Genomic DNA, 14,300 nt, shown 5'->3' with positions numbered 1-14,300 from the left:
GGCGGAGGCGGGGGCTGGAGGGACGCCTGGAGCCCCCAGCAGCTGGAGGAGCCAGGCAGGACCTTCCCGCTCGAGCCTCCGGGCGGACTGTGGCCGCGAGGGCAGCTCGGTTTAGACTTCCGGCCCCGGAACCGTGAGAGAACGAATCCGCGTCGTTTTAAGCCGCGCAGTGCGTGTCATGAGCCTGCACGGGGTCCCCAGCTCCAAGACGAGGACAGCAGTGAGGCCCAGCCCCACCCCCCAGGCTTGTGTTCGGGCTGAGTCCATGCACACCCGTGCGCCAAGCGGGTCTCAGCACCGTCACGGTCGTTCCTCCTGTGTCTGGCTTTCGTCCCCTCACTGGACGAGCACGTGTGGGGCGCGTGCGCCGTGCCCGTGGGCAGTGGGGCCGGGAGGCCGAGGCCCCTGAGCGGGACCGGCCCTCGTGCTGGGGCAGCACAGAGGTGGCCTGTGCGGTGGCACTGAGGCCAGGGTCCCGGACAGGACGACTCCCCTGGCCCCCGAGGGGAGTGGGGGCTCTGGCAGAGGAAGGGCGGGCTGGGATTCTGCCAGAGGGCATTTGCCCCCCTCTCTTGGGATGGGGAGGAAGCCCCAGATGGAGCTCGGCGTCGGGGAGGGCCCCCTTCCCCGGGCCGGGTGCAGGTGGGGTCCGCCTGTCACTGTCTGTGCCAACCTGGAAGCTTTGCCTCCCGCCGCCCAGCTGCCCGCGTTCTCCTGGGTTCCTGTGAATTTCGGCTTCGCGGGCTGGTGGGCGGGTGTATTTGGCCCACGGAGGATGTTCCTCTTAGCATCCTTCCCCACGTGACTTTGGCCCCATTGTTTCTCCCCCGAACCTGCAACGAAGCCACGCGCTGTGCCCACTCCCGGGCTGGGGACGCGACACGGAGCCTGGGCCCGAGTCTGGATGCTGGGCTCACGCAGGTGACACCCTCCCTTCCACATCCTGGGCCGCTTTTGCCAAGACTCCCGGTCGGTCCCCTTACGCCTCAGGACCGTGGAAAGGAGAGCCAGGCGGGACCTCTGGGGCAGCCCGGCCTTTGAGCCCGGGGTGGGGGGGACCCCTCGAGGAGTCGGGTGGGCTGCGGGCCCCTCTGCCGTAGGCGCCTCTGGCTCACAGACGAGCCGTGTTTCTTCGCTTTTGGTCGCGGTGACGTCACCACCACGGGGCACGCTGGTTATCTCGGGGCGCTCGGAACGTCCGTTATGTTGCACGCGCCTCGTATCACCTCCTTGGGGCTGTTGGAGCCACCAAGGGAATCGAGACCCAGAATTCAGGGGCTCGGAGATAGGTCGAGGGGTGTCGGAGGCTTCACGTGTCTCACCAACGGGGGGGCGGTGGCCCAGGTGAGATCTCGGACGCGGCCGCCGCGGAGGATCTCCGCGGTGTTGGCATCGGATCTCCGCGGTGTTGGCATCGCCGTGCTGTGCGGGGACCTCAGAGCCCGTGTTCCTTTAATGCCAGCTTGTAGCCTCTGACCCACCTCCCTTGGCAGCCAGCGGTCGATTCTCCGCTTCTGTGAAACCCGCCGTCGAAGATCCCGCGTGTCGGGGGTCCCACGGGGTGTTTTCTTTCTCCGCCTTGTCTCATGGAGCAGAAGGCACGGGTCCGTCCACGCTGTGGCAGATGGCGGGATTTCTCCCACGTCGTGGCCTGTGATCCTCCTTTGTGCACACACGCCGCGTCTTCTCCCCGCTCGTCCATCTTTGGACGCGGTGGTTCCCCTGTCTTGGCCGGTGTGAAGGGTGCTCGTGAGGGTGGGATGCGCGTATCTTTCCAAGGTTCAGGCTTTTTCCCTCTGGATATACAGCCGGGGCCGGGGGGCGGGGGGCGTTGAGGCACCGTGTGCTGCTTTTATTCTGGGGGGAGGCTGGGCCGTGACTCTACTCCCCAAGCCCCGTGTTCCCGCCGTGAAGGGCCGTGGTGTCCACGCTGATAAAGCCCCTGGCCGTGCAGCTCCCGGCCGGCCAGCCCCCGTAGCCCCGGGCCGTTCCTCGCTGTCCCTCAGACCCGCTGGCCCAGGGGGAAGCGACTCCTCCTCTGAGCTCTCAGCAGTTTCGGGGGGTGCCAGGCTCCAACAGGCCCGCCCTCGAGCCCCTGTACCGGGCTGTCCGCTCACGGGAGCGTGGAGGCAGTGGGTGCAGACGCAGGGGCCGCAGGGGGACCGCAGGGGTCCGCTGGGCACAGGTGGAGACGTGGCCTGGCCCCACGGAGGGAAGACATCCAGCTGGGGGGTGGGGACGCCTCCACTTTGCCTGTCCCTGCTCGGGGACACCGGGCGGCTCGTGTATCCCCCGGGTCAAACGGGCCCAAGCTCCCTTGTGAAAGGTCCTCTTTTGTGGCCGTGCCGCTTGGAGTCCCTGAAAATGCCCCAGGTGTCCCGGAGTCCGGGACCCCGGTCCAGGCCCTTCTGGCTGCCGGGCGCCCTGCAGGGAGGGGGGCCAGGAGGAGTGAGCGAGCACCCCAGCAGCCGCGGTCGTGCCCCCGGGGGAAGACGGTCCCCGACCCCAGGCTCTCTGCGCTGACCGAGCACTTCTCTCCTCCCTAGACTAAAATTCACGGGGTTGGATTTGTAAAAATCCACGCGCCCTGGAACGTGCTGTGCAGAGAAGCCGAGTTTTTGAAACTGAAGATGCCGACGAAGAAGGTTGGTGCTGACGTTCCTGCCCCGAGGTCTGAGTGTCGCACGGGCACGTGGAGGGGGAAATGCCACCGGGGGGGTCGGGATGGGGGGGGGGGGTTCCTCGGCTGTGGTGAGAAGCCGAGCGAGGGCCGTGGGCTCCCGTGTCCTGACTGTGGGGGGTGTGGGGCGGCCCCGGGGGGGCCTTTAGAGACCCCGGACCAAACCCCAGCAAGAGATCGGCGTGGGCAGAGGGGTCAGAGGAACCTGCTATAAACACAAACACAGGCCTCTCAGTCTTGCTTTTCCTGCTTGCGGTGTTTCGGCTAATTCATCAGGCTCCTTTTAATTACGTTTCCTAGCTTGCTGGGATTTTTCTTTGTAATCTCCAAAAACTTCTGGCCGGGAATCGGCCTGACAGCGTGTTCCTGAAGCTTAGCGAGGCGTCCGTGTTTACCTTCGCGTGCAGAGAGGGAGGCAGGAAGCGGAGCTGTCCTCGGGCGTAAATCAGCCCCCGGCTGCTCGGGTCCACGGAGACCGTCTGGATTACCTCTTTTGAAATGAAGGGAAGTCCGCGGGCGGGTTTTCTGGAGGGTGTGCGCTTTTGGGGCTCTCCCCGGACTCCGCCGGGCTCGCTGGGTTTGTCTGGAAAGCAGGCGCGGAGGGAGCCTTCTGGCCCATCCCCGAGCTCTGTTCCCAGGACCTGCCATCTCGGTGGGGAGGGGCAGTTCTGTGACCTTCTGAGAACAGACTGCGAGGGTCACGGCTCAGCAGATGACGCGGACTCCCCCCTTCCCGGTCTGCTGTGCAGCTGTATCACATTAACGAGACCCGTGGCCTCCTGAAAAAGATCAACTCCGTGCTCCAGAAGATCACGGACCCCATCCAGCCCAAGGTGGCAGGGCACAGACCCCAGACCACAAAGAGACTGTCCTACCCCTTCTCCCGGGAGAAGCAGCACCTGTAAGTGGGGAAACACCCCTCCCCCCGCCCGCTCGTCCCTTCCCAGAGGGCCCTGCCGGGTGGCCCCCCAGCGCGGTGGGTGACCTGAGACATGCAGGTTGCAGGCCAGTCCCCCGGGGCCGAAGGAAGCTCCCCATCACCCAGGGATGTGGGAGTTTCGGCCCCAGAAGCACATCCTCATAAGAGCCTATGGTTCTCGAGCACAGAAGAGGTTCAAGAGTGCTCTCCAAGGTCACCGTCCACGGAGGAGTTGTGAGGCGAAGAGTCTTGTCCTTCTGCCGGGGGACGCTTAGGAAAAATCGGGTGGGCTCGAGTGAGAGCATGCTTGCACCTCGGCCCGAAGCCCCAAAGCGGTGATCTGGGCACCTCCTCCCTCCCGCCCCGCCCCGTCCCTCTCCGTCCCTCTCGGGATGTGTTCCAGCGGGAGGGTCCGGTTGACCGTGCCTCCCGAAGGCTGCCGGGCTCCATCCGGGAGGCAGGAGCTGAAAAGCAGCCCCAGCTGGAGTCCTGACGCCCCAGGGACTCGCGGCCAGCAGGTTTGCCTGGCACCTGTTCTGGAACCTTCCCTCCTACTCGGCTCCCGAGGGGCAGTGGGGCGTAGCCCCCTGGGTCGCTGGTGGCTGCGGCTTCCGTGGGGCCTCACAGGACACAGCTGGAGTGTAAGCAGTGGTGGGAACAGAGAGGGCTCGGGCTCTGGGCCCAGCGGGACGTGGATTTCAAGCTCGGGGCGGGGGCGGGGGCGTCACCAAGATGCCACTGGTCTCCCGGGGCGTGGAGAACTGTTTCTCGGTTCAGAACTGGGGCTCCTGCTCTGGCAGATGTATTAGTCACAGGGCCAGGACCACGTGCTGCACTCCGCTGTGTTTCTCGATCCTGCCAGGGATAGGAAGTTTTTAAAAAAGTGGCCCCCAGCCCAGCTCCTTCCAGGAGGGGGGCTCCAGGACGGGGGCGCCCCGGGTTTTGAGGGAGACGCCCTCCTTCTAGGACCCCACCCCCACCCCACGCCCCAGCCTCCCTCGGCTCTGCCCTGGCTGACACCCTTGGCCAAGCCCAGCTTGCTTGCAGGCTCCATGGGGACAAAGCCACCCTCCCCGGCTGTACCCTGAGTGCCTGGGGGAGCGGGTAACACATCCCAGGGTGGGTTGGCATCATCGGTTGAAGCAGAGACTGGGGGTGTCGTCAGAAGGAAGCAGATCCTTAGGAGGGAGGCGTGGGTGTGCTGGCCTCCCGGAGGGGGGCAGAGGGACGAAACGGACCGTTCCAGACGCCCAGGGCTGGCTCACCCCTGGCATCCGAAGGGAGCTTGCCCAATTTCACGGTCACGGCTCCTGGGGACGGCGTGGCCTCCCAGGGCCTTGGAAACCGGGAGAGCCGTGACCCCAGTGAACTGTGTGTCTGTTTCTGCCCAATGTTTCAACAGATTTGACCTGTCTGACAAGGATTCCTTTTTCGACAGCAAAACCCGAAGCACGATAGTAAGTATTGCCGTGGGAACCACTGGCTCACCAGCAGGGGGGCCCCGGGGACACACGGGTGATGATTCCATTTCGGCAGAACGCCTCGGGTGGAGGGCCGCTCTAATTGCCTGCGACAGGAATAATTAGAATAATGAGACGGGGAGGCTTCAGGGGCCCAGGGGGAGCCCCCGCCCCTCCTCGGGAGGAGGAGAGCCTCTAGACCCCTCGGTGTCTCTCCCCCGCCTCCCTGCCCTTGCCCTTAGTGGAGATCGTGGGGGCCCAGGCCCGGAGGGTTCCAGGCAGGCAGTCCCAGCAGGAGCGATGGCAGGGGGGCAAAGCTGTGTGGGCCGGGGTAGATTGCGGGGGCTGTGCCAGAGGAATGCACTGGAGTTGGAGATCTGACCAGGCCACCCTGCCCTCTTCAAGGTATCGGTTTAATGTTTATGCATCAGCCACCGGCTTGTCTGCCAGCCAGGCTGGGCCACGCGCGGCTCGGGACCCGACTTTCCTCTACACCAGAAATTAACCTCGCAGCCAGGCCACCGCCGCTGCCTCCCCTGCCCAGAAAGCCCAGCCTGGAGGGGAGACGTGCAGGGCTGGGGGGGCGGGGGGAGCAGCCATTGGCCTTGAACAGATAACTGCCCCTCGCGGCCGCGTCCCCCGGCCGGCAGGTGGCCGGGCGCGGGACAGCGGTGCCGGTCGCGTTGGCGAGGGGGGCTCGGGAAGGCAGACCTGGGTGCCCTCCGCCCTCGGTCCCCTCCCAGCCTCGTGACCTCCGGAGACACCGAGCCTGCGTCAGAACGAGGATGATTCTGGCTTCCTGCTCGAAGGGCGGTGGTTCACCTCCACGCGGGGTGACCTGGGCACAGCGTGATTTTCACTCAGCGTGTTACTGATTGATCCTGGCAATGAAGTCTCATAACAATAAACGAGAAGGAACTCGTTTATGCAAGGACATCGGCCCTCTGGCGTAGCTGGGGGCCGCCAAGTAGCCATCAAGGGAGCGTCTCCCTCCGACTTCGAGCACGGGAGAGGAGGAGGACCAGCCACGGTTCTTTGTCACCATGAAATGGGCGAGAGTCGGGACGGCCAGCTAGGGAGACTGAGTCACGTGTCGGTTTCAGCATGTGTGCGTGACCCTGCTTTTTGCATGATCTGGGGTTGCCAGGATGCCCCCAGAAGTACAGGGCAGGGTGCAAATTCGTGAATTCACACTGCTGAGGAAGGGGGAACATAGGTGAACGGAGAGCTCTAGACCCCGTCTCATTAGGGGTCTCTGTAATAGAGCTCCGCCCCTGACCCCCAGGTCACAGGTGCTAAATACTGACAGAGCGGTCCATTTTACCTCCGGGCTGGGGGTGGCCTCCCCCAGAGACCTCGAAGGCCAGTTTGTAAACCGCCAACCCCCAGAGAAACTGGCCGTCCAGAACTTTGCCCTTGGTTAGTCCAGCCCCATGGTCTTTGAGACCTGACGGTCTCCGGCATTGGGGGAAGGTCATTCTAGGCAAAGGTATGGCGGTCAACAGCCCCTCTCGCCTCCCCCCCACCCCCCATGCTCCTGGCATCAGGGTCGCCCAGTGTGCACGTGGGTAGGAGTCAGGATCAGCAGGAAGGGCCGGACATGTCGGTCTTGGGACTCGGGCTTTCAGCCTCTGGCACTAGGGAGCCACAGAAGGCTGCAGAGCAAGGTTTGGGTTGTGATCAGGTCTGTCCTTAGAAAGATGACAGCCAGTGGAGGCGGATGTGGTTATGAGGGGGGCCGTGACCCCAGATGGATGGGGAGGAGGTACTTAGGGGAGGATCGGCGAGGTCAGGACGGGGCCACCAGTTAGATTCGGGAGGTGACAGGGAGGGGGCCACCTGACTGAGTGGTTTGTTCATGTATCCATGGGCGGTTGTGGAGCACCTGGTGTGTGCCCAGCACCGGCAGGAGGAGAGAGGCGACAGGCACGTCTTTGGCAGGTGGTAGGGAGCACCCTGGGACAAGAGCAGAGTGAGAAGGCAGAGCAACAGAGTGGCAGTTGCCCCGTAGCCTCAGGTCTCCGGGCACAAGTGCTTGTGGCAGAAGGAACAGTGACAGCGAAGGGCCTGGGCCTCGGGAGAGGGTTTGCTGAGGCCAGGTTGCTGGGCCGGGGCTGGGACAGGTGGGGACGCAGGACAGGGGTGAACGGAGCAGGGCCTGGGGGCGGCCGGCAGCCGTGGGAGAGCCCTGTGCGCCCCCGCCCTCACTTCTGTGGCCTCGGGCCAGTCATTTCAGCCCATTTTGCAGGTGGGGAAACTAAGGCACAGGGTGGTGAGGTAGCTTGCCCTTCACATCTACACATGAAGCCAGGCCCAGACCCGGGCAGGCTCCCAAGCCTGGGCTCTCGAGGCCACCGGGTGAAACCTTTCGTTAGTGAAGACGGCCCAGAGCTGGGCTGGTGCGGGACCTTCCGGACGGCCTCCGCCAGGCACCCCGCGCCCTGCTGCCTCGTGACGCACGGTGGCGTGGAACCCCGAGACCTGCCCCCGCCTCGGGCTTCTAGAAGATCCAGGGGTACACCCAGGAGGGGCGCTGTTGCTTGGGTCCCTGTCTGTGGCTCTGAATGCCAACTCCCTTCCCAGCCCAAAGGGAGGACGGCCCGTCCCCCAGGGCGCCGGGGACAACCCTCAACCCTGAACAGCACCCCACAGCCTCCATGGAGGGAAGCGCGACACGGGACCCCTCGGTCACACGCATCCCTGAGAACGCCACGCCCTTGGCCCTGTTCTTGTGCGCCCTCACGAAGGCTGCCTCAGAGAGCGGTGGGGGGTCGTTGCCTGTAACGCTCGGCCACGTCCCTCCTCAGCCACCGCCTGGCAGGTTCTGCGTGCCGTTGCCGCCCAGATGACCATCTGCCCCTCCCTCTTGTCTCCGCAACAGGTCTATGAAATCCTGAAAAGAACGACGTGTACCAAGGCCAAGTACAGCATGGGTGAGGACATTGCTGGGGCCTGAGCTCAGCGCTCCCCTCCCCGGGCTAATCTTGCCTCCATCGTCTCCGTGGGGGGCAGGCTGCCAGTTTGGGGGTTTTGAGCGTGTTTTGGTTTCAGCTGGTCTAACCGTTTCAGACGGGAGGGCCGCTCTGGGACCGCGGGGCCGTTTTACGGCCCGGTGCTCAGGATGCCTTCTCTCTGCTCGAGGCTTCCGTGGTGCCGTTCGGAGCCTCCCGCTGGCCTCTGGACGCGACAGGGGTGACCGAGGCCCTGTCCCCTGCCGTTGACCTTCACGGTCCAGCGGGAAGTAGGGTTCCGGCCGGGGGCGGAAGGCACCCCGGCCCCACACCAAGCCTCGCCGGAAGGCGCGTGCTTGACACGCGCCCCAGGTTCCGAACCTGCCGCGGAACCAGCCCGGCTGGGCGCCTCGAGCCACAGATGCAGACGTTTCCCGCCGAGGTGTGCAGAGTTGAACCCCCGGCCCCACCCCAGGTCCCCAGAATGAGAGACTTCGGAGCCAAGGAACGTCCTTGCCTAGCGCTCCCCCTCCTCCTTAAGCTCTCCTTCGCCCCGCTGAGAGCTGTGTGCACAACGCCCTCCAGGGGTACAGGGTGGTGCTGGCTGGCACAGAGCCTGTGGCAGGACAGGGAACCCTCACACGCGTGGCTTCCCGCAGAGGGGAGAGTACCGCCGGAAGCAAGCGGAGAGCAGGAGTGTGGGGGGCTTGCTGGGGGACGGCCCGTCCCCCAGGGAGGGGGCTGGGAGGGAGAGCTGGACCGTCTGGAGTCAGAGGGAGGGGAGGCTGGACCCTCTGGGCTGTCGTGTCCTGCTGGGATGCCCGACGGCCAGTCACAGGGACTCCTTCTGGGCCTGGAGTCTCTAAGCCCGTGTCCTAAGTCCGTGGGAGCGGGGGCCCCTTCGCGGGTCAAGGAGGAGCCCAGGAGACCTGTCCCCGGAGGCCCAGCCCACCTCAGGGGGAACAGGAGCTTCCAGGGTGGCCCGGGTCACCAAAAACGGGAGAAGGTGTGGCTGCCGTCCCTGCATCGTGTCCCAGACCTCAGTCTGCCTGTCGGGTCCCTTCCAGCACAAACCCGCGTGGTTGCTTGAAAGGTCTGTAAGCGGTCCCGGGTCTGGGGGCTTCTCAGCTGGAGTTGATCTCTATTCTGGGTCTTCCCCGGGGTGGACGTCTCTGAGTGTTCCTGTCGGTTCCCTGGCAAACCCAGTGGCAGAGCAGATAGGTGAAGGGTCCCTGCTGCACCCCGTTTCACCTCGGTCCCTTGTCTGAAAGCCCTGCCGACCTCCGAAGTCACACATTCACCTTGCAGCGAGTACTGATGGGTTCTGTTGCCCTCGGGGGATTTACATTCTGGGGGACGAAATAGATAATAAATAATCAGAAAAGCCAGAACATCGTCTTGCTGCGGTCGGAAGGGATGCCAGGAGGATTTAGGACCAATGACCAGAAAGGCCTTTCTGATGAGGGGACATCTGAGCAGAGATCTGAAGAAAATGAGGGGTCCAGACAGAGGGAGCAGTCTGTGCAAAGGCCCTGTGGCAACGCCACGTTGAGAGTGTTCTGGGACAGTAAAGAGCCAATGAACCTGAATCAGACCCACGTCCACTTTTATTACAGATGAGTTCTCACGCAGGTGGGCGTGAGCCATATGCTTCCGCCTCTCGCTGGCTTGGGTTTCCAAGCGTCCCTCAGGTACCCCGAGCATTCCAGATCACTGACCGAAGAGGCGGTCTCTTTTTAAGTGGATTTGAGGAAGACACTTCCCCACCGTTTTCCCGTCGAGTAGTACGGGATGGGCCGGCCAGGCCACTGGAAACCCTGACCCACTGACCCCCTACAAAGCCCCTTCGGCCAGGCAGAGGGTTCTGTGACCAGGAAAGGGCTCCTGGAGACTCATGTGCCGCGCTGGCCCCCCAGGATGTGCGCGAGATCAGAGTTCCGGCTCCCTGTGCGTGGCCGGCTCTGCCTTTCCGTCCACGGCACCGTCTCCAGGGGCGGGGCGCCGAATGCACACCTCCGGGCCCCGGGAGGTGCAGGTCTGGCGACTCTCGTGACACGCCCAGCGCAGGGCCTGGGGCAGCCGTCGAGGCCCGGCCACCGCCCCACCGAGCGCTTTCTCCCCCAAATGCAGCTTTGGTCCTTTCAGGCGTTTTCACGTAACTAATAGCCCGATGTACAAACAGGGCAAGGAGAGGGAAGAAAGAAGGACTCTGCCCTTTTAAGTAAGAGGCGAAAATGTAGTAAATACGGTAAGTGCCTCCGCCCCCACGCGGGGCCCACAGGCCTCCCCTCCGGCTTTTCCCAATCAGCCTAAAATCTAATTGCAAATTGTATGTGTGTTTTCTGACACCATCAATTTTCCCGTCCGTATTTTTCTCGTGATTCAGCTTTTCTAACCACTTACAATCCACCTTTCTTGTCTGTAGACTGGCCCTCCAGCAGCTGTGGGTAGTTGGTGGATTGGCAGGTTCGGGGAACCTCCCTCCTCCCAGGTGGAACTTTCTCTCGGGGTGTCCTCTCTGTCTTCCTAATTCTGCCGATAGAGCATGTGTTTTACCGTCTCCTGGTCGAACCCGGGGAGGAAACGCCAGAAAGGCGGCCTGGCTCTGGGCCGCCAGGTGCACTTGGCTTTGAGAAAATTCTCGGCGACTGAGTCAGTCCTGGGACTGTTCTGTTTGCAAAGAGAGAGGCAGGAGACAGACCTGGTCCCTAATCCTCGCTCTGCCTTTGTCTTTAAGGTATCACCAGCCTGCTGGCCAATGGCGTTTACTCGGCCGCCTACCCCCTGCACGATGTAAGTAACCTTGACGGAGTTTGCCCCTGCGTCATTGGCCGCCCCGAATCCCCGCGGGCCACACCCCCGGGGAGCTCTAATTATCCTGCGGTCTTGGCTTCCTGCTTTGGCTCTCCTGTAAATGTCAGCTGCGCGCAGCCCTTCCCTGCTCCCCCGGTGGGGGCCTTGCTGTTGTGCCCAGAGCATCTCTTCTTGCAGAACGAGCCCACCGAGGCAGGGGCCTTTGTGGCCGACACCCTGTCCCAGTGGCCGGCTGGTCCTTGAGATGCTGCCCCTGCCTGGGTCTCCCCGGCCACCCCGCCCCCGCTCTGGCAGAATGACCCGGGCTCTGTGTGTGTCTGTTTCTGCAGAGCAAGTGGCCAGCTTCCTGAGCTGGATCTCCAAATCCCTCCGGTATCCCCCGACAAATATAGCCCATGGCCGCGGCCGTGCGTTGGCTTGGCTGGAGAGGGATGAGTCTCTTCTTGCTGTCTCTATGGAGACCGGGGCTAGGGTTCAGCAGGGTACTGGGAATGCACCGTGGGGCCCCAGCAGTGTGGGAACCCCGGACAGAGGGCCTCTGGAACTTTCCAAACGTGCGTGGCTACGAGGACTGGGGGCCACGAGGCGGGAGCCGGACGGGGAGGCGGGGCACCCAGAGTCTAGTCCTGGCCGCTGTCTTCCGCAGCCCTGGGCGGAGGCGGCCCCTGTCCTCTCGCTGAGCCTCAGTGTCCCCATCTGCAAGTGGGAGTGGTTCCCAGCGGTGTCAGAGGGAACACAGAAGTGAAGGGCTTCCAGTGAAACGCTGGATCGGAGAAACCCAGTCTCCGCGACAGCAAAGGGCCGCCCCTCCCCCCCGCCCTGCCTGACCGCTGCCTCCAAGAGACACACAGCTGCCAGCCTCGCGTCACTCCCTGTGGGGAGGTGGGGTCACCTGAGCCGCTTTGTGCCTTCGGGGGTGCTGTCCCTTCTGTCTGCAAGCTCTTCTTGGCAGCCGCCCTCCCCGGGACAGACCATCCACACAAAGCCTTCCTTTTCCCCCTCCTCCCGCCCCTGCCCCTGCCCCGTTGATGTCTCCCTGCTTCCCCCCCGTCCCCCTGGCTTCCAATGCCCCCCGTCCCACAGAGACACCGCCGTCTGGCTGCTGGTCCTCGCCCACGGGTCTCAGGACAGGCGCAGCACTCGGCACGTAGGTGCTCAGCGAGCGCCGTGTTGATTTGGGTCGCGTGGGTCGGTTGCCTTGGCCAGCGACCTGTTGCGTGTTTCAAGGGCAGGGCTCAGACCTCCCGGGTCCTGGCCGGTGGTCCTGGCTGAAGGGGCCTCGATCACCGTCCGTCAGGCTCTCGTCAGTGGGTGCTCACCCCGCTGGCTCCCGGAATACGGCCCCGCCCCGCAGCCCTGCGCCAGTTCACAAACTGCTGGGCCCTTGATCTCACCCCTGCTGAGATGCCAGGGCCTGTTCTGGGCCATCCAGACCTGCTTGGAGTCAGCCCTCTAAGGCTTGAAAGGGAAAGGGGAGACATCAACATTTCTGAGCGCCCGTTGTATGCAGAGAGCTGTGTTTAGTAGGAGCTCTGTCTCCTTTAATCTGGTGCAGACGTGGAGACTCGGGCTTAAGGACGTGGTCCGGATCGCAACAGCTTCTGCGGGGGGAGCTGGGCCCAACGTTGAACCTCACACGGCAGTGGAGAGGCCGTCCGTGTGGGGCCCGCTCCCGCTTTACAGACGGGAAAACTGAGGCTGCGGTTGCCCAAGCAGCTTGTCCAGGGGCACACAGCCTCCAGCTCTACCCGCGGGGTTCTTTCCAGCCGGAGTGAGGACTCTGGGCGTCTTGAGGGACTACGGAATTTTACAGCGATGAATTTCCCCCACAATTGAAGGGCACCCACCCCCGTAGGTACCACAGCTGATGTTGGAACGTTTGGGGACATAAATCACTCTGAACTGGTCCAAACGTACCCCACATGCTCGAGCAGGGGGCGGGACCGTGAAGCCACACACCCAGGCTCAGGTGCCCGGCTCTTGGCCGCACGCTGGGTGGTCCTTCTCCAACTCCGCCACCGTCGTCCTGCGTCACGGCTTGCTGCCCTCAGTGCGTCGCCCGCGGCATCGCCACCCCCTTGCAGGGCCTCGTTTACTGTGCTCATTCGTTCATCCGGTCATTCATTCCACAAGAATACCCATCGGGCAAGGCGCTGGATGCCACGGCAACCAGAGAGCCACTGTGAGAACGGTGTGTGGAGTAGGGGTCTGCGCTGAGCGAGACCCTGAGGAGGGCGCCTGGAATTCGTGCATCAAATACGGGGACAGGACTAACATTTCAGGTGGCGGCTTGGCGGCCTCCCTCCTGGTTGGCACCTGTCACCCTCGAGGTCCCGAATAGATGAGATGCTGCTGAAGTGTGTGGCTGTCTGGGCCATGAAGAGAAACACCCAGAAAGCCTCCGGGGTTGGGCGGGGGCGGGGGAGGGTGCCCTGAAGACCCAGGGGGAAACATTAATGACACTGGTCTCAGGGCACCTCTGTTCAGAGAGCGTGAGGCCAAGTGCTCCCTGCCTGGAGGGGCGGGGGGGTCATAGAAGGATCTGGTGAGTGCGGCAGGTACCCGGCAGACCTCCGGGGGGCCTCAGAGCTTCTTCCCGGCCATCTTCAAGTCCGCTTGGCCAGGCCAGCCCCGCGGGGGGCCACGCTCCCTCCGCTGCTTCCCCTGAGTCCCTGGTTCCAGCTGTCGATATGCTGGGCAGGCTTCTGACTTTCAGGTCCTCGCTCCCTTGCGCTGGATTTAAAGACTCGGAACCGGGTCCCAGCTTGGCAGTCTGTCCCGGAAAAGTCACCTTGCTTCTCTGAGCCTCAGCGTTACCACGTGTGAAATGCGAGGGTGGGGCTCACTGATCTGTCTTCGGTGACTGTATAGCTTCCTGTCCTCCCAGCACCTGCAGGGCAAGGCACTGGGACTGTCCCGCCCGCGCCCCCCCCCACCCCCCAACGGCCACGCAAAGCCCCTTTCTTGCATGCTGCTGGTTCCTCGCAAGTGGCCCCGGGTCCTTTCCGGGACGTGGCTTCTGTGACAGGGGGCGAGGGCAGGAGGGCTGCCCGGCGGAGGTGCTGGGCCAGGCCAGCCTTCCCTCTCCTGTGATGCGCCGTCTGGCCTTCGCGTTTGGATGCGGATTTGCGCCACTCGAAAGCTGCATCCGGTGGTGAGAGTTCTCCTTTCCCCCTTTTGAACAGGGAGACTACGAAGGTGAAAACGTGGAGTTCAACGACAGAAAAGTAAGTGGACGTGGAGCGGAGGCCGTGCTGCTCGGCCCTGGGGGCCCCGGGTGGGGCGGGGCTGCTCCGAGGCCCCCGCGGGAGCCCCCACGCCTGGGGGGAAGGCGCTGAACCCTGCCCGCTGCCTTGCTCCCCTCTCGCTGATGCTGACAAGTGTCCGGGGCCCGTTGCGGGGGTTGCATAAAGGCAAGGGCGTGCCGTTCCGCCTGGACCTTCCCCGCGGGCCCCCAAACCTGTATCTCACCCGGG

The 14,300-nt window shown here is 63.7% G+C and overlaps 1 protein-coding gene across 1 annotated transcript in view; it reads left to right on the top strand.

Moving 5' to 3' along the window:
• The window catches only part of ANO1 (anoctamin 1), a 141,320-nt gene that overhangs the window by 75,816 nt on the left and 51,204 nt on the right, over window positions 1–14,300 (top strand). The window contains 7 exon segments of the mRNA XM_053899345.1: window positions 2,547–2,645; window positions 3,430–3,581; window positions 5,002–5,056; window positions 7,941–7,992; window positions 10,193–10,258; window positions 10,748–10,803; window positions 14,010–14,051. Coding sequence (XP_053755320.1) covers window positions 2,547–2,645; window positions 3,430–3,581; window positions 5,002–5,056; window positions 7,941–7,992; window positions 10,193–10,258; window positions 10,748–10,803; window positions 14,010–14,051 — 522 coding nt within the window.

This window comes from Panthera pardus, unplaced genomic scaffold (assembly GCF_024362965.1).
Source record: "Panthera pardus isolate Hobbes unplaced genomic scaffold, ASM2436296v1 HiC_scaffold_12, whole genome shotgun sequence".
NCBI lineage: Eukaryota > Metazoa > Chordata > Mammalia > Carnivora > Felidae > Panthera > Panthera pardus.
The sequence above is the reverse complement of the archived record's forward strand: the minus strand, read 5'-3'. Positions and strand labels throughout refer to the sequence as shown.